Source organism: Cryptococcus depauperatus, chromosome 2 (assembly GCF_001720195.1).
Source record: "Cryptococcus depauperatus CBS 7841 chromosome 2, complete sequence".
Classification (NCBI taxonomy): domain Eukaryota; kingdom Fungi; phylum Basidiomycota; class Tremellomycetes; order Tremellales; family Cryptococcaceae; genus Cryptococcus; species Cryptococcus depauperatus.
Genome location: NC_089469.1, coordinates 279799 through 298998, shown reverse-complemented (window position 1 = coordinate 298998; position 19200 = coordinate 279799). Strand labels below are relative to the sequence as shown.

The 19200-nt window shown below is 46.2% G+C and overlaps 9 protein-coding genes across 9 annotated transcripts; 4 read left to right on the top strand and 5 right to left on the bottom strand.

The window, feature by feature from the left end:
• Positions 1-159: 159 nt before the first annotated feature.
• On the top strand, positions 160-2145 carry L203_101348 (uncharacterized protein; the record flags this gene model as incomplete). Its single annotated transcript, XM_066210790.1, has 6 exons — positions 160-288; positions 362-371; positions 428-1111; positions 1163-1434; positions 1483-1577; positions 1626-2145. The coding sequence occupies 6 exons, from the start codon at positions 160-162 to the stop codon at positions 2143-2145; spliced, it is 1710 nt and encodes a 569-aa protein (XP_066066887.1).
• Positions 2146-3597: 1452 nt separating this feature from the next.
• On the bottom strand, positions 3598-4591 carry L203_101347 (uncharacterized protein; the record flags this gene model as incomplete). The annotated part of the gene is made up of 5 exons (XM_066210789.1): positions 3598-3666; positions 3713-3871; positions 3929-4053; positions 4110-4431; positions 4541-4591. 5 exons carry the CDS (start codon positions 4589-4591, stop codon positions 3598-3600), a joined length of 726 nt encoding a protein of 241 aa, XP_066066886.1.
• Positions 4592-4753: 162 nt separating this feature from the next.
• On the top strand, positions 4754-6665 carry L203_101346 (uncharacterized protein; the record flags this gene model as incomplete). Its single annotated transcript, XM_066210788.1, has 3 exons — positions 4754-4895; positions 4941-5185; positions 5229-6665. 3 exons carry the CDS (start codon positions 4754-4756, stop codon positions 6663-6665), a joined length of 1824 nt encoding a protein of 607 aa, XP_066066885.1.
• Positions 6666-6992: 327 nt separating this feature from the next.
• L203_101345 (uncharacterized protein) lies at positions 6993-8092 on the bottom strand (the record flags this gene model as incomplete). The annotated part of the gene is made up of 3 exons (XM_066210787.1): positions 6993-7097; positions 7154-7647; positions 7699-8092. 3 exons carry the CDS (start codon positions 8090-8092, stop codon positions 6993-6995), a joined length of 993 nt encoding a protein of 330 aa, XP_066066884.1.
• Positions 8093-11219: 3127 nt separating this feature from the next.
• On the top strand, positions 11220-12208 carry L203_101344 (uncharacterized protein; the record flags this gene model as incomplete). Its single annotated transcript, XM_066210786.1, has 6 exons — positions 11220-11255; positions 11318-11347; positions 11425-11478; positions 11543-11586; positions 11654-12026; positions 12089-12208. The coding sequence occupies 6 exons, from the start codon at positions 11220-11222 to the stop codon at positions 12206-12208; spliced, it is 657 nt and encodes a 218-aa protein (XP_066066883.1).
• Positions 12209-12361: 153 nt separating this feature from the next.
• L203_101343 (uncharacterized protein) lies at positions 12362-14337 on the bottom strand (the record flags this gene model as incomplete). The annotated part of the gene is made up of 2 exons (XM_066210785.1): positions 12362-13492; positions 13540-14337. 2 exons carry the CDS (start codon positions 14335-14337, stop codon positions 12362-12364), a joined length of 1929 nt encoding a protein of 642 aa, XP_066066882.1.
• A 57-nt stretch (positions 14338-14394) lies between these two features.
• Positions 14395-15376, bottom strand: L203_101342 (uncharacterized protein; the record flags this gene model as incomplete). The annotated part of the gene is made up of 2 exons (XM_066210784.1): positions 14395-14799; positions 14846-15376. 2 exons carry the CDS (start codon positions 15374-15376, stop codon positions 14395-14397), a joined length of 936 nt encoding a protein of 311 aa, XP_066066881.1.
• A 200-nt stretch (positions 15377-15576) lies between these two features.
• Positions 15577-17338, top strand: L203_101341 (uncharacterized protein; the record flags this gene model as incomplete). The annotated part of the gene is made up of 2 exons (XM_066210783.1): positions 15577-15669; positions 15716-17338. 2 exons carry the CDS (start codon positions 15577-15579, stop codon positions 17336-17338), a joined length of 1716 nt encoding a protein of 571 aa, XP_066066880.1.
• A 173-nt stretch (positions 17339-17511) lies between these two features.
• L203_101340 (uncharacterized protein) lies at positions 17512-19048 on the bottom strand (the record flags this gene model as incomplete). The annotated part of the gene is made up of 4 exons (XM_066210782.1): positions 17512-17759; positions 17821-18073; positions 18130-18645; positions 18707-19048. 4 exons carry the CDS (start codon positions 19046-19048, stop codon positions 17512-17514), a joined length of 1359 nt encoding a protein of 452 aa, XP_066066879.1.
• Between the last annotated feature and the right edge of the window lie 152 nt (positions 19049-19200).

Below are 19200 nucleotides of genomic sequence, written 5' to 3'. Positions count from 1 at the left end.
AAGCCCCCCGCGTCTTTTTTACAGATACTTTATATCTTCATCTATTTATTGTTTTCTTTTGCTCATCCATCTATCAAAACAAATACTATAAAAGAATTCAGCAGGCTTAGAACAAGGCTTTCAGGTTCTGGCGCGAGACAGAGGCCCATTATTGAACGGATGGCAACGAGAAGGTCGACACGGTTATCAAGTGAATTGGATGCTAGTGGGAAGGTAGTCAATGGAAAGAGGAAGAATGGTGGAGGAGGCGAAGAGGGAGAAGGAAACTTGAAGAAGAAGAGACAAGGCGTGAGTGAATGCGTCTGGTGGTGGTAATCTGGATGGTGGGCTGATAATTCCATGTCGACTATTTTATCACTAGACAAGGAAACGTAAGTTGAACCTGTCCATCTAGCGTGACAATTAGTGCTGATACGACCAAATAAAGCTGCTTTCCAACCAAAGCCAGTTCCTCTCCCAAACTCTTCCAACACACCTCCAGAAGATGAACTTCTGCTGGAACTTCCACCACCACCTCCATCTACTAAAAAGATTGCCCGCCGACGCGATTCAATACGTGCCATCCGTGAACACCCACCATCAGAATCTCCGCCGTCTTCGCATGGTATGGTCTTTCAGTCTGGAGGCAATTCCTCTAAAAGACAGAAAACGGCTAGAGAGAGAAGTATGGGATCACCATTACGAGGAGTATTTGGCACGGTGGATGATCCTCTGGCCGGAGTGGAAGAGACAGCATCCATGACGAGCACGGGTGCTGCACCTTCTGTACAGCATCTCACATTCTCAAAATCTCACAAACCTCGACCATCCGCTCCTCAACCATCTAGTCCACCTCGCCTGACTTTTGGCTCGTCAAATCTAGCGTCTTCATCTAAAACACCAGTTTCATCAAGTTCTATGGGGCCTCCAAGCTATGTGAGGAAAACGCGAAAAAGTATGGGAAGAACTAGCAGGATGCATGAATTGCAGAAGGATATGGTGTTGCCGATTATGGAGAGTGAGACACCGGTGATCAGAAAGAATCAAGAGTTGAGAGGACAGCAGGCTCGAAGGAGCAGTCTAGACCAGCGAGGCGGAAGAGCAAGCTCAAGTTGGGGCAGGGGTGATATCAGTATCTTGGATTCATTCAATCACCCAAGTCAAGGCTGATAAGATCTTTTAGCAATGCCACATCAATCGGTTGATTACAAGATGTTTTATAAACACATTCCTGCAGCCTACCCCGACCCCATCAAAGCTCGTATGCTCCTGACATGGTGTGCTAGCCGAGCAGCTGGCGAGATCCTTAAGGCTTCATCACGGAAAGGAAAGGAAAGAGGGAAACATAAAGAAGTTGCAACAGAAGATGGAGATCAGTTTATCAAGGACGTTATGAGTGACTTTCTGCAAAGAATGAACAAGGGGATGGTGGATACGAGCACTTTCGGTGTACCTGTGCGTATAGCTTTCCTTTATTTATCAGCATACTGACGAGCTGTACAGGGGCAGGAGTCGGTATCTGTTTCTGGTTTAGTACCTCATCCACGCAACGTGGCGAATAGAAAAGCGGAGGCGGAAATGACAGCCATCATACGACGGTGAATCTGGCAGATACCTTATGTCTCAGTATATTGACAGCATTGCAGGTACAAAGAAGAGAATGCTCAATGGTCTGCCATTGTCAACGCTGCCAATACCAACCAACAAGAGACCCTTCGTCGGCTCGAGAAAAAGATGATGACCAATCCCGATCCTGACATGTCTACAGCTCCTATATGGATACAGCAAGCATTATCCTTAGCTGACACTGTCCTCTCGGAGCCCGAAAAAGTTCTGCAACCGCCTGAAAAATTCGAACAAATAGAATACAAGGTGGATGTACTGCACGAATCAAGTCATGTTGCGTTACAATATGTCGAACAGGCTGGGAGATTTTTGAATGGGGTTTTCTCATCGCTTGCAGCGGATTTACGAGCTAGGGATCGATTTGGTTTATCGCCACAGCTTCCTCCATCCGACAGCGACGGGCCAGATACGACTGCACTTCTTGCCTCTGCTCGCGCAGCATCATCCTCTTTGGCGGCGCCAACTCAGAATAGGGCCAAGACAGACTCAATACTGCTTTTGCGCTCCTTGGCCTCTGTCGAAGTCAAGTTAGGGAGATAATCTATCCACAGGATTGGAGTTAGGCATGCCAGTGGTTACGTAACGTCTCGGTTGATCCCGTCTGTACAGTATAAAGAGTCAATTTGTATTTCCCATTTCTCTTTTACTTATTACATGCAATTCATAACTTGCCAGGTTGTGAATCTTGATGTGTAGCAGTAATCACTGGCGCACATAGTCTGCTTTATACTGCATCATACATCATGCTCACTCGATACATCACCTTACATTCAAGAAGACCTCACTCCCACGCCGTTACTGATACACTCATTCCTATTCCTAATAACAATTCTGACTGCTATACGTGTCACAGGACTTACCTTGCAACCAGGATAGTCAAATATTTTGGGTTCTCTATGCCAAATGGCTGCGCTCAAAGAACAAAAGACAAACTCTTCTCACATACTGTCACGTTCTCATGGAGTGTTAATTCGATTTTCAATATTGTCAAAAAACTTGCTTACCACTTGATCAACAATCCTCGCCCTGTTGGATATAACAGCATGAACATTACGGATTCTCACCATGAAAGGAATTGACAGATAAACACAAAAGTGGTGTTTATAACACCAAAGCTTCTCTCATAGCACCATGAAGTGCAAGTCTCGGTGCGCTCTAGGTAGCACGGTCACCTCCTCTACAGTACCATCAAACATTTGTGTCCTCAATTTAGGAACGTCCCGCTACATGGTCGGAAACATTGTCTAGCTGACACATGTACGTGCTTCATCAACTAGAGATGTCAAAATGGGAAACGGAGCTAGACTAGCAGTCACTTTTTATCCCTTGGTCGTCTTGCTCTGTACAACTTCTTTTGTGTACTAAAACTGATCTGTAATCCGATTGCTGTCCACAAGATGCCTTCCAACTTGTGTTGAGTTTCTTACCGCCATGATGGCACCTCTCAGGGAGAAAACAACATTATAATTGTCACCACGCCTTCGAAAACGGTCTCTACGCAGTCAAAGCATCCCATTATGCTACCGCCTTCCAGACATTTGTCAACCCTTTGCAGTCTTGGGACTACCACTTAGGTCATCTGGGTATCAGAGACGTTATCCAACTAACGAGAACTGAACGATTGGTAAAAAGGTATACTTGCTAACAGCCTTTATCGAATCCTTCTCTCAAACTGCTAATACTATTGCTGCAGCTCTCAAAGTAGTACCTATGCTTGCATGGAGCAGTAAAGTCCCATGCAGACCAGGCACAGAGGTTATGCCGAAAAGACATAGATCGGGAGTAGGAATTTTTGGACGATATTGTAGCAGAACTAAAAGAGAATAGGAGAATGGAAATGTATGGCTCAACAATTCTTGCAAGTGTTGTGCGTATACCTATAATACTGAGATTGACCCCTTTTCGTATCCTACAGATGCCATGCATGTCTTGAATCTATTATTATTTGCTGTACATTCAACAATGGAGACAACAAGATGGATACTAGGACGATTAGAATGGCACTGGACGTCCATTGAGTGGTTTACCATGATTTTTGCGAATTTTATCAAGAGCTTTAGCCTGCAGAAGATTAGCAAAGCGAGTCTTCTCTGTTGAATAGGCCAACCTTTTTCCCACTGATTTCTACTGTTTTAATAGATCCATACTTGTCGTCCCGGACTTTTGACAGCCGAATCGGTCTGTTTCCAACATACTTGCCATCCATCTCTTTCCATGCCTTCAAAAAGTCTTCTGGGTCTTTGAAGGCAATGAACCCATACTTTGCCTAATGCGATATGGTTTGTGTGCACTCTTCACAAGTAAATTCACTCGAACGACCTACCTTCAAGCTTAGTCGGTCTCTCACAACTTTGCATTTACAGTAACTCGAGTATTTGCTGAAAGCTTCGTCCAAAGTTCTTTCATTAACATCGTTGCTGACATCTCCAACAAATAGTCTAAACCATTCTATACAGCTACGTTAGATCTCTGCGTTCTTGCTATTAGAACTCAACAGTACTCACTAGGATCCCAATCAAGCAAAGTCGGATCTTCCCAAACCTTGCCGCTACCCTTTCGAATGACAGTCTCTCTCTTTCCAGGTCTAGGAGCATGCCTGCTTGCTTCTGCGGCTCCTTGAGGAGTGTATACTGATGATTGTTGAAGCATATCCGAGTCTAAAAGAGGCTGGTAAGAAGTACTGGCAGGATAAGGTCCTGTTGTCGGCTGAGGACCGCTGTAAGAGGTAGATGTGTAATCTGCATAGGGCGTGTTCGCAGAAGACGAGCTCTCTGTGCCCATGGCGGCAACTACCTGTTCAGGTGTATAGCCTTGTTGAGTATAATACTGCCATACGCGTTTAGTTGCGAATACTGAGAAGCTCAATAACCTACCGCTGCCCACTATGCATCATATAGCATCAGAAGCAGTCAACCGGTCATGCATATTGACTTACAGCTGCTTGTCTCTGCTCTTCTGTATAATCATCCTGATCTTGTGAAGACATGATATATTAAAGTGTAATGAGAAGATGGAGAAGAAAATGAAAAAGTAAAAAGCGGTAACAAATCTCTTTTCTCTTTTACAACAATAACAAACGTACAAAATATGACTACAAAAACTTGAAGCTTTCAACAACCTCTCAACCATCTCCTTCCTGAGAGTTGAAATGGACAGTACGGTCAGCAAAGTGCTGGAAGCTGACCCATACCTGCAATACCAGCCATCTCTGGCCTACACTCTTCCTATACAGCTCCTCGTCAATGGCATAACGGGTACTCTGTTAACAGTTCTACTCATACACCTGCTCTGTATGTGATTTATGCTGGAATAGGCATATTAGCTGACAATCATAGTCACAACGCAATACCATTATCCTCTGGCACCATTGAATTATTTCCTTCAGCTGTCTTCTATTGTCACCGTTCTCATTAGCGTTGTCATCAAGATTGTAGTAATATTGAGGCATTGTGCACATTTGGCAGACAAATGGCCATATTATCTCGACTATGTTGCCGTCACTGTCCCTCCTACGAGCTGGTCGACGGCACAGAACGCTGCTTGGTTTCTCTTGCAAGCTTTGAACGCCGGCTTGAGCAATGTGAGTCGAGTTGGATTGGGATGGTGTATTGACAGCACGTTAGATTGCCCATATCCAGTTCTTGACTCTTCTTTACCCTTCTCGTATAGAAGCTCGGCTTATAATCTTTGTTTTGGGGCCACTGGCGGTCGTTTCTTCTGTTCTGGTCTTCACCGCCTTATCTCCCAGTCAGACAGTCCTCGACATCTCTGACGCTATTCGAAATGTGTTCAACTCGACCTTGTTGCTTATATTCACAATCTCGCTTGCTATCTGGGGGCTCTTTGTTAACCGCCGTCGAGCCTGGCGATTTGATGGCGGAACGGCCGCGTTTGGAGTGGGCAGTTTGTTTTTAGCCATGATCAGCACAAGCTTCAATTTTGTCGCTGTTGCAGAAGATGGAATTGACTGGCTACAACATTTGCTCTTTGCCGCCATCTTATGGCAAATCTGGCTAGGATGGTGGTGGTGGGTAGGTAGTGGTATGGGTATTGGCGAAGTAGAAGATATTATGGTTCGAGCGGAGAGAAAGAAACGCAAACAAGCCAAGGCCGCTGCCCGCGTTCGGACTGCAGATGCCAGAAACCGTCGAGAGGCAGGTGCTTTAGATGAAAGACGGCGGCAAAACTCGCTTGCAGGCATTGCGGATGGGCTCGCCTTTGGTGTTACCTCTATCCTACGCACCTCTCGCACTGGAACTTTGACTCGTCGCGCCACTCGTCGCTCCACTGCAGATGAAGCTCAAGCAGAAGAAGGAGCAATGGAGATGGATGATTTGAGGCATCGTAGAACAGACAGAGCAGGGGTTGATGACGATCACCATGTCGAATTCTCAGCACCAGATATGGATACCGTCGGGGGAGGTTCCTCAGCTAATCGGGGTCATCAGATTTCCACAAACTCAGAGGCATCTTCTACCTCCGCTACACCTTCTCTGCATGCACCACATACCTTTAGCCAGCTGTTGTCATACCCCTCTACATGGTTTGTCGTTTACCTTCGTCGCTTACGCAAGGCCCATCAAGAAGCGACAAAAAAAGCTGCCATCGAACGTGCCGAGCGCCGATTAAGAGTGTTTCCAGAAAGCTACAAGTCTGGCAGACAGGAAAGAGGAGCAAGATTGGAAGCAGGCATTGTCAATGAAGACGATATTGGTTGGGGATTGGGAAGGTTCGGGATCAGAGAGCATGAAGAGAGTGCGAGGCGATTACGTGAAGCTGGCGAGATGTTGAACGATGAACGTCTGCTTGCGGAATTTGGCAATGAAGCGGACAGAACTGGAAGAGTTGAGTGCACAGAGAGAGGAGCCGAGGCAAGAGAAGAATGGGAAGATATAGATACGAGTTCAGGTTCTGCCAATACTACAGGGAATAGGAGAGAGCAAAGAGGAAGACGGCGAGTGATAGATGAACAAAATGAAACCGGACAAAAGCAAGGGTCTGGTTGGTCTTGGTGGGGACCGTTGAAAGAATGGAGATTGAATGATCGACAGGTGTACTAGGTTTTTGTACTGTTATCTGAGTTGAAGTGTTTTGGTAAATTGCTTTTTTGTTTGAAAAGCACAGCAGATTCATCGTCATGCAGCGCCGCTCAGGTGTTTTTGCTTTGTGAACTTGCAAAGTAGTGAATCGTTCTTCTTTATTCTTTAGATGTATATGTAGGCTTAGAATTGCATGATGATTAATGTCAGCACATAACCAGTGATAGTTAACACGATTTTGAATGGTAAATTGCCTGCTTGACAAAGTGCATAATATTATCAAGAAGAAACACTCTTAGTAAAGGACAAGTACAACAGACAGAACGATGTGAATAGAATTTATAGACCTCAGATTTTGGACTTTCTTGTTTTATTTGCTTTAGGAACAGAATCAGTTTCCTTGTCGGCAAACATTTTGGCTTGGAGAGCTTCAAAATCGGCGTCGCTGATCTCCTTTATACGAGATTAGTATTGTCATATTTGACAAGATTTGAGATATTTAAACTTACAGGTGGCTCTTCAATTTCCTTCTTGCTCTTTGTCTTTCTACTTTTTTTCTTTGCTCTTGCCTCCTCCTCAATCTTTCGATATTTCTCCTCCATAACGTCAATTGCGCTTTCTCTTTCTCTTTGGCGCTTGAGAATCAGAGCTTGCAGAGCATCGCCATTACTTTCTGCTTTAGTCTTGTCCTCCTGTCTCTTGCCTTTCTCTCCTGATCCGTAAAATTCATCCCAAACACCAAGCTCTTTCGCAGCCTTTTCGGCTTCTTTTGCTGCCTTCTCGCCTGATTTCTCACGCTTCTTGTGGGCTTTTTCATCTGTAGATGTCTTTTTCCATTTGAGAGTAGACTCTAGTTCGCCAGAATAGATGAGTGAGTTGATCAACACTTTAAATCGTTCTTCATCTTCATAGGTGGAATGAGGAATATAAGAGAGGATATCAGGAAAGGATCCAGATGTTGATTGGTAGGCGGAAATAATATCATTTTTCTCCTCGTCAGATCCTACAATCGAAACATCAACACCAATCTCATACCGTTTGCTCTATGACTGACCTTGATACTTTTTCTTGTCCTCGTCCAACATCTTTCGGTCCACACGCTTATACAAACTCTCAAAATACGCTTCCCAGCCCATTTCTTCCACCCCTGCAAACTTTTCATCGGTCCTGCCACTTGCATCATACCTTTTTCTCCTGCCTTCGTCACTCAGTACGGTATATGCAAAGCCTACGCGCTGAAAGCTTTTGGAGAGTTCTTCCTTCTCATGTTCAGACTTGGAGGAGTGCTTATCAGGATGGTATTGGAGAGCGAGACGACGGTAAGCTTTACGTATCTCTTCGGGGGTGGCGGTGGATGAGAGAGACAATGTTGTGTATAAAATGGTAGATTGAGTGTCTGGAATGACTGTTGGGAAAAAGGTGAGGATAGGATCTGCTTCTTCGTCCATGGTTTTTTCTTTTTATATGAACAAGAATGAAAAGAAAGACATTTCTAATAAAGGCGTGAGACGTGACGCGACGTGTTTAATAACACGTCATTGTATTGCTACTATAATACTCTGCAAATATTATATTCATAATTACAACAGTTATTTTATGACTTTTCAAGAAGAACATAACGATTTTACATTCTTCCAGATAACATTTTCATGCTGACCGCCTCACATCAACCATGGTTAGATGACTTGAGACAGGAAAGAGACTGCATGACCATTGGCCATTTCAATCTCAACGGAAAACGACCAGAACAGGAGGATCTCTGCAGCCAGAGGAGAAAGGACTTGCAGGCTTAAAAGAGCTGACACGTATAGATGTCAAGACTACACGGATCGATTCTACTTGTTTCATCCTACTGAGTGCTTTAAGGAGAAATAGGCTGGCTACTATGTCAAACCATACCGCTCCAGTAAGAGAGATAAACTCAGCAGAGCACTTGATGAGAGAGTCAGATAAAAGCTCAGCCTATCCCTCTCTATTCAAGCTCCCAGATTTTTGACTTTTTTGAGTACTCATCTTTATCTGCTCTTACTTTGCTATTGACAGTTTTTGATCCCCCAAAGCCTCATCACGACCTTTATTCTCCTCGCCCAAGGTTCCCTTTGCTAGGAAGCCTGGGTAGCGTCGCTGTTCACCTCATTAGAGAGATATTATAACAAAGTCGATATATGTGCTTCTTACTCCATCGCCAACACTCCCAAAGACAACATTTGGGGTTACCTGTCTAATGATGAGGCTACTGATATTATTGCCCATCTCCACAATCAGACACAGCTCCATTTGACAACGGTTGAAGATGCGAGCGAATGGGACAATACTAGTCTGATAGTAGACGTCCTGGCCCCAAACAAGACAGATATTGACAAACCGGCTGGACTTGAGGTTGACTTTGATGTCCCCGGACCAAGGCAGGATAGTAGAATTTGTTCATGAATGGTGCCATCCAGAGCTGGTCTATAAATACCCAGGAACAGGTATACGCCAGACAATCACCCATACGAGCAACCTTCTCAACTCTTCAAGTATGGTCGGAGTATACAAGCGTATGAGCATTCCAAATTGCCTCTGAAGGTTTCGCCATCTATGCCTATTGTGTCAGCGGAGGAAGACTTGGAGAACAGGAATTCCAATATATATTCCGGTGATGTTGCTGTGGAAAAGTTCCCATATAATCGTGAGGGTCTTGTGTCTTTATTTTTCGATATTCTATTTAACGATGTGTATGCATCACAGTTTAAAACCCTTCGACAGTATGTCACGACGAATGTAAAGTATTCAGCTGCTGCTATTTTCATCCTGGTCCAAGATGCCACGGGAGACGTTACAACTGCAGCCGAGGCTTCTCTCATGGCCAAATTCACTTTCGAGAGGAAATCTCAAAAGTTGCGCTCATGTGAACCCATGTTTTGCCTTTCAACATTCTATTGACGCCTCTGCGAGCGTCCATGATCCAGAACTGTATTGGATACGCTATCCTTTTTGGTATCTGTTGGATACCCATTTTATCCTGATTCCATGCCCGACTTGGAGCAGCAGGTTGGCGAGGTGGCGTTTTGGATAAAGGCTAGCTTATCTGCCGGGGTTCCAGGAAGCCCTCTGATAGCCATTCATCTTGCTTGTCAAGCAACCTCAGTTGTTGGACTACTGATGTCTCTTGTCCCTACGTGAAGCCTCCTCTCTCTTATTTCCCTTTTCTCCACTATCTTCTACCGACTATTGAGCTGATTCCGCCGAGGATTCAAGTTCTTTCTGGAGATGTACGAGATATATCTTTTTGTCTTATACCTGTTACTTGTTCTATTCACCATCGCTTAAGAACAGACCTCGGTCCGCGTGTCCAGGGTAGTGGCTAAGGTCAAGATTCTATTAACTCCAGGTTTGTGGCTCTTGCCCAGTTCTCCTTTTGTGTCGCTCTTGGCGTTAGAAACAACTTTTTGGGCATAAGAGTCGGAAAGGGCTACGAAAAACCCAAGTCCTACCATAAAGTCGCTAGAAGGGTTACGTCTGCTGCTACAATATGGCACGTCGTTGCGTATAGTAAGTCATCCGTTTGATAAGAGATATGATACTGACATAAAACAGTCCGCAAATGAGTATTGCTGGTGTCTTTTTCAATAATTATGCTAAAAATATGCCGTATCTGGTTGTTCCCTCCTTCACATATCGACTTCTATGCCTTGGGCTCGCAACGTTACTGACGAAACTTTCAAGTTTGATAACCTCTCGTTTCTTGAAACAACTCTGCTGACCATCAGAAAGATGTGCCACATCCTAGGATTCGTCGATATACTCGTAGACCTTGCGTATCACATCAAGATCGCGATGTCTCTCTCCATTACGCAGGTCTGCCGACATCAAAAAGAAAATACCACTGATAGCAGTCTTCGCGTATCTTCTGGCATTGTTTACGGTCTTTTCTGCTTTTTTGCTATTACCAAAATTCGCTTTGCCATAGCGGAGTTTGTCGTAACCCTGGTACCGATAACCATCACTGTTACGATTCCTGTTCTTCGTTCCGATTGGAGCGCACATTCATGTCACTCAAGAGTCCGAAAGCGAAGACATTCATTTTTCCAACTTGCATGCCACTCCCGCTCTTGTGTATGAACAAATGATAATTGGCCCAACTCAGTCACCTTCTCTCAGCGCTGATACTCTCATCAATGTTGAATTCACGACGTCAGTCACTCCCAAGCCTGACATCAAAGACGAAGAAGAAAAGTTTGCATTTATAACCAGTCCGCGTGATGATTTGTAGACCGCAAGAGTTATTGCAAGACATAGTCAAGACCGGCTAGTCCATTGATGAGCTAGAGTAGAACACTATAGGTAAAATAGAGATTGAAGAGGAAAGTTTTGGTTTTTAGAATAAAGATAAAGTAGAAATTTATGGTATACATTTAGTTTTCAAATGTAATTACAATTTTGTTTACAAAAATAAAGATGGAAAGAAATTGCAAATAAATGTCCGGACATGGATATAAACATGGACATGACCTTTCATTTCTTTCCATCTATTCATCTTTTCTTCTTCTTTTTCTTTTGAAAGATACACGATATCCATTTAAAAAATAAAAGATGTCAACAGGCGCAAAGCAATACAAGGCAATTGGAGTGAGCTGCTTCAAGGATTTATGGCTATGACTGGCTATTGGAGCTGATTGGGGACGATGTAGGATGATATTTGGAAGAAGACAGAAAAAGTGGTTAGTTGAGTGGGATGAACGATATATTTTTCAACGGGTGTACGGTTTGGAAGAGGCTGACGAGATTGGCGCTGTAGAATGCTGAGCTATTCACGCTTACTTATGGAGCGTTGGTTGTCCAACTGATCAAGGTGCGCCTTCTCGGCCATCGTTGATTCAAAGTCAATAGGAAAGTTGATGGTGTAATGGCTGCAGGATTATGAGGACTATGGGGAAGTCAACAAGCAACTGGAAAAGATGCAAGTCTAGAGGTTTTGCCTCAAGGAATCTCCCGTCTGTCCAATCATCTAATCCCAGAGTATATAGGGGCTACAACATTGGAACTCGGTTGATTGAAGATTTTCTCGCCCGAACTGGTTTACAACGCTGTACAACGTTTGCAGAGACAGCAGAAGTTATCTCCAAAATTGCCTTTCGTACATTCCTCGCCATAACGCCAGCAGTATCTTTCCCACCTACCTCTGTACAGCAGCAGCAAACATCGGCTCAGGTAGCGGCGTCTTCTAGCTCAGGCGCAGCAGGAATGGGTGGTGGAATGACAAGTGGTCCTACAGAGTTTGTTTTGACGTTTGACGAGAATCCCTTGGCGGAATTCGCAGAATTGCCAAAAGATGCTGTAGACGGTGGATTATGGTTCTCAAATGTGCTCTGTGGAGTTATTAGGGGCGCATTGGAAATGGTACGCACACGTTTTGACTCTTGTTCTTTGCCTGTGAATGTTGAGATGTTCTCTGTGACTAGCTTCAAGTACAAGTCGAAACCCGTTTCGTTTCTGACATTTTGAGAGGAGACGATACGACGGAAATGCATGTCAGATTGATTCGGATCCTGGAGGAAGAGCAACCTGAGAACGATGAATAGAGTATAGTCGTACCTCGCGCTGAGGCTTACGGAATACCGTGTACAATGTAATGCATACAACATAGCCCATCATCCAGTGACCTGCGTGTTTAATGAACGTCTATGCTACATGTTGGAATCGCACACTCTCCACCAAACACTCTTGGTGGATGACTAGCCCATTGCCCTACCGTAACCCTTCTCCATTCCTCTCCCCATGCCATTAATAACGCTTGCTGAAGGTGTCGACGTTTCTCCATAGCTAGCGAATGACTCTTGAATATCTCCCAAGGGGGTACCAGTACCAGAGGTTAATGCGGATGAACCTGTGGCGGCAGACAGTGCTATTTGAGAGCTGATCATGGACGATGTACTGTTGATAGAGACCGACGAGGAGGAATCCGTCGTATCCCCTCTCATCCTCCTTCCCAAAGCATTTTGCTGGCTGTGACCTATAGGCTGTACATTTGACGTAAATACGTCGTCATCCTCTTCGATATCATATCTTGCCCATCGAGGATGTTCGATGTGAGACCCTGCAAAGTTGGAGTTTTGCCTCGATAGCACTCCTATTCCTCCTACGGCTTCGACACCAGCAGCAAATGGTCCTGTTGCATGCTGGCTGAGATAAGTTGACGCTCTCCATCCTCTTCTCCTCAAACGTTTGCCCGTAGAAAGCTTGTGTTGAAGACCCAAATTTCCTCGAGGGGCCATTACACTTGCTCTTGTTCCTGCTGCTCCGCCTGGCCCATCTACAGTCCCTACACCTGTCGTCCCTCCTTCCGCACTTGAGCCTAAACCACCCTTGGCAGGCGAACCAGGTTTGCTTCCCCCTTCACCCATCGCTTCCATCTTTGCCATCTGGATTCTATACCACACACTTTGTCCAAGACTGTCCACATTGGAACGCACTTCTTCATCTGGATCGTTCTGGCCTGTTGGGCCAGGCGCCGAGTTACCGGTAGGAGTAGACGTAAGAGCGCCGGAAGGAGCAGATGAAGTAGGAAAAAAAGAAGAATACTTGGCTTGAGTGGAAAGGACGAGACTCATTTGAAGGATCCGGGCCAGGTCTTGAGCGCTGGGCGCAGGTTTACCAGCAACAGTGTCCAAAGGCGTATTGGGCCGCGGTAATATTTGCGGGATAAGCCTGGGTAAGAGAGGCAACAGAATATGAAGCATAAAGCCCGAGAGCAAGAGATGCCTCACTGGGATAGGAGAAGTCGATGAGAGCGTAGGAGTCGCAGCGGATGCGTTTGTGGGGACATCCCTTAGCTGGGTGAATGGGAGAAACACGCCCTCAACATACTGGATCAATCATCAGTCTTACTATTTCTCCCAAAAAGATGACAGACCGGGAGAATTTGGGTCCAGAAAAAGGACCACACTTCGGCAGCCCTGCCAACCACCTTTTCCTCCTCAAGCGTCTCAAACTTCGCCTTCAGCGTAAGCATACCTGACGCTATAAAATCTCGCAGGTCCGCCGAGAGAAGAGCTACAATCCTTGCAGGAGGTGACCTTTGTGAGGTGGACACAATATGTGAATGACACAGCTGGCTGCTCTTGTCAGTGTTGCCCAACATGAATGTTACCCACTTAAGATCCTCTATAGGTGTTTTGAGAGCACTCCCGGCAAACAACGGCAAGACATGCACCGTCAATAGACTCCAAGGGCTACTCGGTGAAGTATGTTGAACGGTCAGATTCTCAGCTGTTTTGCCCGCCCATTGCTCATGACCCGAGACCGAATGGTCCGACAGAGGGGTCCCATCTGGAAAGACGACAAGTGCAGAAGAAGAAGACGGTGTGGTACGCGAAGTGGTCGGATTGGCTGCATGAGTCGAAGATGGAATGGGTGGGAGATGCGAGAGCGTGGATGAGACAAACTTGTTGTCATACACACCTACTGCCCAGCCTCTGCTATGCTGTGTTGGAAGCGGTGGCCTCCTGATATCGTCCTTTTTGGGTACGGGTGGTGGTTGCTCCATACCTATCCCACTAGATGTCTTGCCTGAGCTCGTGTAGGAGCGCGCCGAGTAGGTCGGCGAGGGTGGCAGCGGGTTGCGTCGTGGAGAGTAGAGAGCAGAGGTCGTTGGTGATGAAGGACGGATTGAGAGAGAAGATGCGTTGTGATATGTATCTTGACGAGACATGGATACATGGAAGATGGAAACACGAAAGGAAGCACAAAAGGAAATACAAAAACAAAATTAACTACCACCTCCACCTCCACCTCCACCACAGCCTCCTCCTCCTCCTCCACAGCCACCACCACCACCACCACAACCACCACCAAAGCCACCACCAAGGCTTTCACCCAACATCATGCCGCCGAGCAGTCCAGCACCTCCTCCCATCATGAGAGGCATCCCAAGTCCACCTCCATAGCCATAGCCATAGCGACGTCGAGACCCACCACCGTATCCGAGCCCGTAGGGAGCGATAGATGGCCCACGAAAGAATGGTCCGCCTGGCGGAGAGTAACCGTATGGATCCATGGCGTATCGCATGCCTACGAGGTCAGCATAACTCTGGAAAAGAAAAGACTGACGAATGGTAGGGTCGTTGAGCTGCTGATTCACCAGTTCCTGTCGTCGTTTGCGGTACGCCTCTTCCTGAGCCTGTACCAGTCAGCAAATGTCAACATGGGTGCAAACGCACAGCAATCTTCTTCCTCAGTTCCTCCTTTCTTTTTTTCTTTTCAGCCTTGGCCTGCTGCCTCTCTTCTTTCGTCCCAATCACCCTGTCCTTGGTACGCTGAAGCCAAGTTTGATGTGGGTACCCATGGGCCGAGGCAGCCTCTCCGGCAGAGTTGTCTCCAACAGATGCAGCCATATGACGCCTCTGCTCATCTTCCAAAGGTTCTCTCATCGCTTCCACCTCATGGAAATCTGGATGGGCCGGATGACTCTTCGGAAGGGTACGGAGATACTCTGGATCGTCGTACGGGTGAACCCAGATGGAGCGTTTCGTCGCTTCATCTACGTAAAAGTGATGCTGCGTTTTGGGATCAAAACATCTGACCCAGCCTTCCGGCAAGTCTCTCTGCTCGTCCACCATATCCCTCCTCTCGTCCGTCATAGTCTCTCCCTCACTACTCTCATCGGATAGATTCGTAGGTGACCTGCGAAGAGTGTTCGCAGGCGCGGGCTTGGCAGATGGCTCGTATGGAGGAGGTGAATCAAGAGGCATTGTTATTGTGGCGAGAGATGTAATGTCAACATATTCTAAATGTAGAAACAAACGTCAAGGTGGAATTATGTGACGTCACAAGAAGGGGGGAATAAAAATCTCATGTCGTCACTATTTTTGGATCAGATGAAATTTGATCCCGCTCTTCACTGGTTTAATTCTTTTTACCAACTTGTTTTTGTTTCTTGAATTCACTCGAGATGTCGACAGTCAATGTAAAAAGTCTCAAAGTGGCAGAGCTCAAGGAAGAATTGAGCAAGCGTGGACTGGATACAAAAGGATTGAAAAAAGATGTACGTCGGCCGGCATATTTGCTTTTCTAGGTTGACATACACTTAGCTGGCCGAAAGACTTCAAGCTGCTCTCAATGAGCAGTCTGTTGCTGAAGAGGAGAAAGATCAGGATCCACGGCTGCCTACGCCAGCGTCAGCAGCTAATGATCACCCATCAACACCGTTACAACCACCGCCACATGTTGAACCTGCTATTGAACCTTTACCGATGGAGGCGATTGAGAAAGATAGTGGGGATGGAGGCCGCGCTATGGAAGAGGAAATGGTTGAGGCGCCTGGAGACAGTGTGGAAGGGGTGCCGCTTGGAGTAGACACACCTCTTGAGGATGTTGGGTCAAAGGTGTTGGATACAAAGATAGCTGAGCGAGAAACCAAGGAAGCTCAAAATATTCCTCTTGCGCTTCACCATTCTCCGAATGGTCTTTCTTTGCCTGCAGAACAGGAAAATGGTGATGAAAAGGAAGTAGCGCGTGAAACTCAAAACAAGTATGAGGAAACGCCAAAATCGTTGAAGGAAAGGGAACAAGATAGGGAGGCTAAGCCTCCTACACCTCCTATCGTGGCCCCAGCCAAACGCTCAATATCCTCTGTCTCACCCAGCCCCGATCATCCAATCAAGAAATCACGAAACTCTCCCTCTCCGCTCTCTACGAAACTCGTCACTGTCCACCCCCCAACGCAGGTCTTGTATATCCAAAATCTCAAGCGGCCTTTTACCCAGTCTTCCCTGCATGAACATCTCTATCTCAACACGACACCCTTTGCAGATGACTCTTTGCTCCCTCCACCTAAAGCGCCATTTAACAGTAGTGAATATCCCGGCCTTTGGTTGAGCGGCGTTAAAGACCATGCGTTTGCAGTATACTCTTCTACTGCTGATGCACTCGCTGCGGCAGAGAGATTGCATGGACAAGTCTGGCCCGCCGAAACAGGATCAGCACTCGCAATTGAGTTTATCAAACCTGATAAATTACTGGCATTGGTCCAGCATGAAGAAACTGCATGGGCGAATGGGAGACAGAAGCTTGTCTTGCGTATTACTAAACGGTCTATGGACGGAGAAGGAAAAGGGGATGGAGAAACAGGCGACGTGGTAGAATTCATCTTTGAAGGCGTAGGAGGCTTGGGGAGAGCGCCTATTAGGGGTGAAGCAGGTTATGCAGGCCACGCAGGGTTTGGGGATCAAAAATTCATGCCGGGACGAGGATGGGGGCGAGGACCGAGAGCTGGGCTTCCTTCGGGCCCAGGCATCAACGAACGCTTCCCTCCTTCTGGTCCTGCCGCATCCAATGGACGAATAGGCCCACAAGGCTTAAGAGGTCCACCGAGGGCTGTGCCGTTAAGTGGCACAAATGCTATAGGTTCTGCGGGGGGGATGCCCATGCGAGGAAGTGGCCCAGGGTTTAGTGGTCGAGGACGAGGAAACGCTAATGAAGTAGGTCCAGGTCATGCTGCCCGATTAGGCCAACCGGATTCTCGACGAGGATTTGATCAGCCTCGTGGACCAGGCGGACCTAGAGAACTGGGTGGATTCGGCAGACGAGAATGGGGCAGAGCTGGAGACAGTAATGAAAGAGATGGAAAGATCGGAAGACCAACAAAATTCCAGCCTACTCTTTTCTGGAATAAGGGTCCAGGGGCAAAAACTGTGGATGGTGCAGGGAGGTGATAAACCTGTTCTCTATCGTATATTAACGCTTGTCAAAGCAAATGAAAACAATGTATGGAGATTGTTCTTGCGAACCCAAGAGCTACATTAAATTAGAACAGTATAATCTTGAATCTACAGTTTGAGCAGTCTAATGCTTATACCCCAAGTATCAGAGTCATTGGGATAAGACACTATTCTTTGCCAACCAAGTGTAACAGAATATCCCCGTTCTTCATATTTTTCTTCCCCTGAATTGACAATCCATCTGCTGTATCCTTTTGGTAATCACCATCGTCTGCCTCTTTCCCCACTAAAGCAGGATCAGAAGAAAGTGTGCGTTTCAAAAACGACGTGGATAGAGTATGGATCTGGTTGAGCATTGAATGAGCATTAGAATAACCCACAGGGCTGAGAAGCGGGAAATCAGAGAACCCTTGGTCTTTTGCCGCATTCATCAGCGTCCATTCCTCCTGGAGTGGAAAACTCAGAAAGAAACTCACGACCTATACCCATCATCGTCACAAGTGTTCCTCTTCCCTTCACCAAATCAACTAATCTTCCCCAATGTTCACGCCATTCTGTAAACCCTGGAGAATTGATAACCAATAAGGGTGGGAAGGTATGGGAAGGAGGAGAGATAATGTCGGAAGGGGTGGGAAGAGATTCAAGCCACGGGTCGAGGGCGATGGCTTGGGTCACCGGGAGCGCTGTGAGGACAGAAGGAGAAGGAGAAGGAGTTTGAAGGAGATGTAGCTTTTACAAACAGAGATGTCAGACATGGAATGTCAATGAATCACCGATAAACTCACAATTGTGCCACCTCCGAACGAATGCCCAGCCAATCTCAGATCGTCCAAGTTTACCTTGCCCTTGAAGCTGTCCACCCACGACAATTTGTCTCCACCACTCAAGTTTTCAACCCTGATCTTTTTGTCTCCAGTGGGAGAGAGCAAACGCTTGAAAGAATGATACGCCTCATATACCTCACGGGTTCGTATATCAAGTTGAAGGGTACGACCATATTCAGCGGAATGTTCTTCACCTTGTTTCCAGACCAAGTCGTCCGCATGGATGTAATGCAATACTTTTGGCTTCTCACTCTGCCCAGCACCGTCACCACCTTCTTGCTCTGGCAAAAGGACAGCCGGTCCACTTCCATCACGATGCTCAACGGAAAGCACAACATACCCCTCGGAAGCGAGTGACGAGCAATATTGACTATAGGTATGTCTTGTCCCTGCCAGCCCATGCGAGAATATTACCAGAGGGTAGGCCTGGCCTTTTGTAGATGGCGGAGCGAGGAATGTCTTGGGATATACTGGCATCTACTTTGTCCCAGGGCCATCCACATTAATCCAAGTCACACACAAGATCAACCACACATACCTGAACTCTCCCAGTTATATATCCTATAGGACTCATCAACCATGCCATCTTGCCGTTGCGACCCAAAAACCTCTTGTAGCCTTCAATGACTTGCCAAAACGGTTCAGACACCCACTGCACACCTTGTACATGCCTCTTCTTGCTGCCATCTGTACCAGGCGTGCAAGGGTAGAAAACGCAATAGCTAATCTCCTGCACTTGGAATGCTGGCTGGCCTGTTGATTTCAGCTGAGGATAAACGTGATGGAAAGGTGAGAGAGGTGGGTTAGCTATGTATGCATAGCCCACTTGATACGGGCCAGGAGGAGAAGGAAGAAAGCCCTTCAAGACTGGAGGAAGCATGTTGAAATGAAATGTAATTTGTAATAGGTCACTGATAGTCTCTTTAGCACTCCAAGTGGCAAAGAAAAAACCAGTACTGCTATATATATATATATATATATATATATATACAGAATAACAAGGATATGGAGAGCAATGGTAATGACTATAAC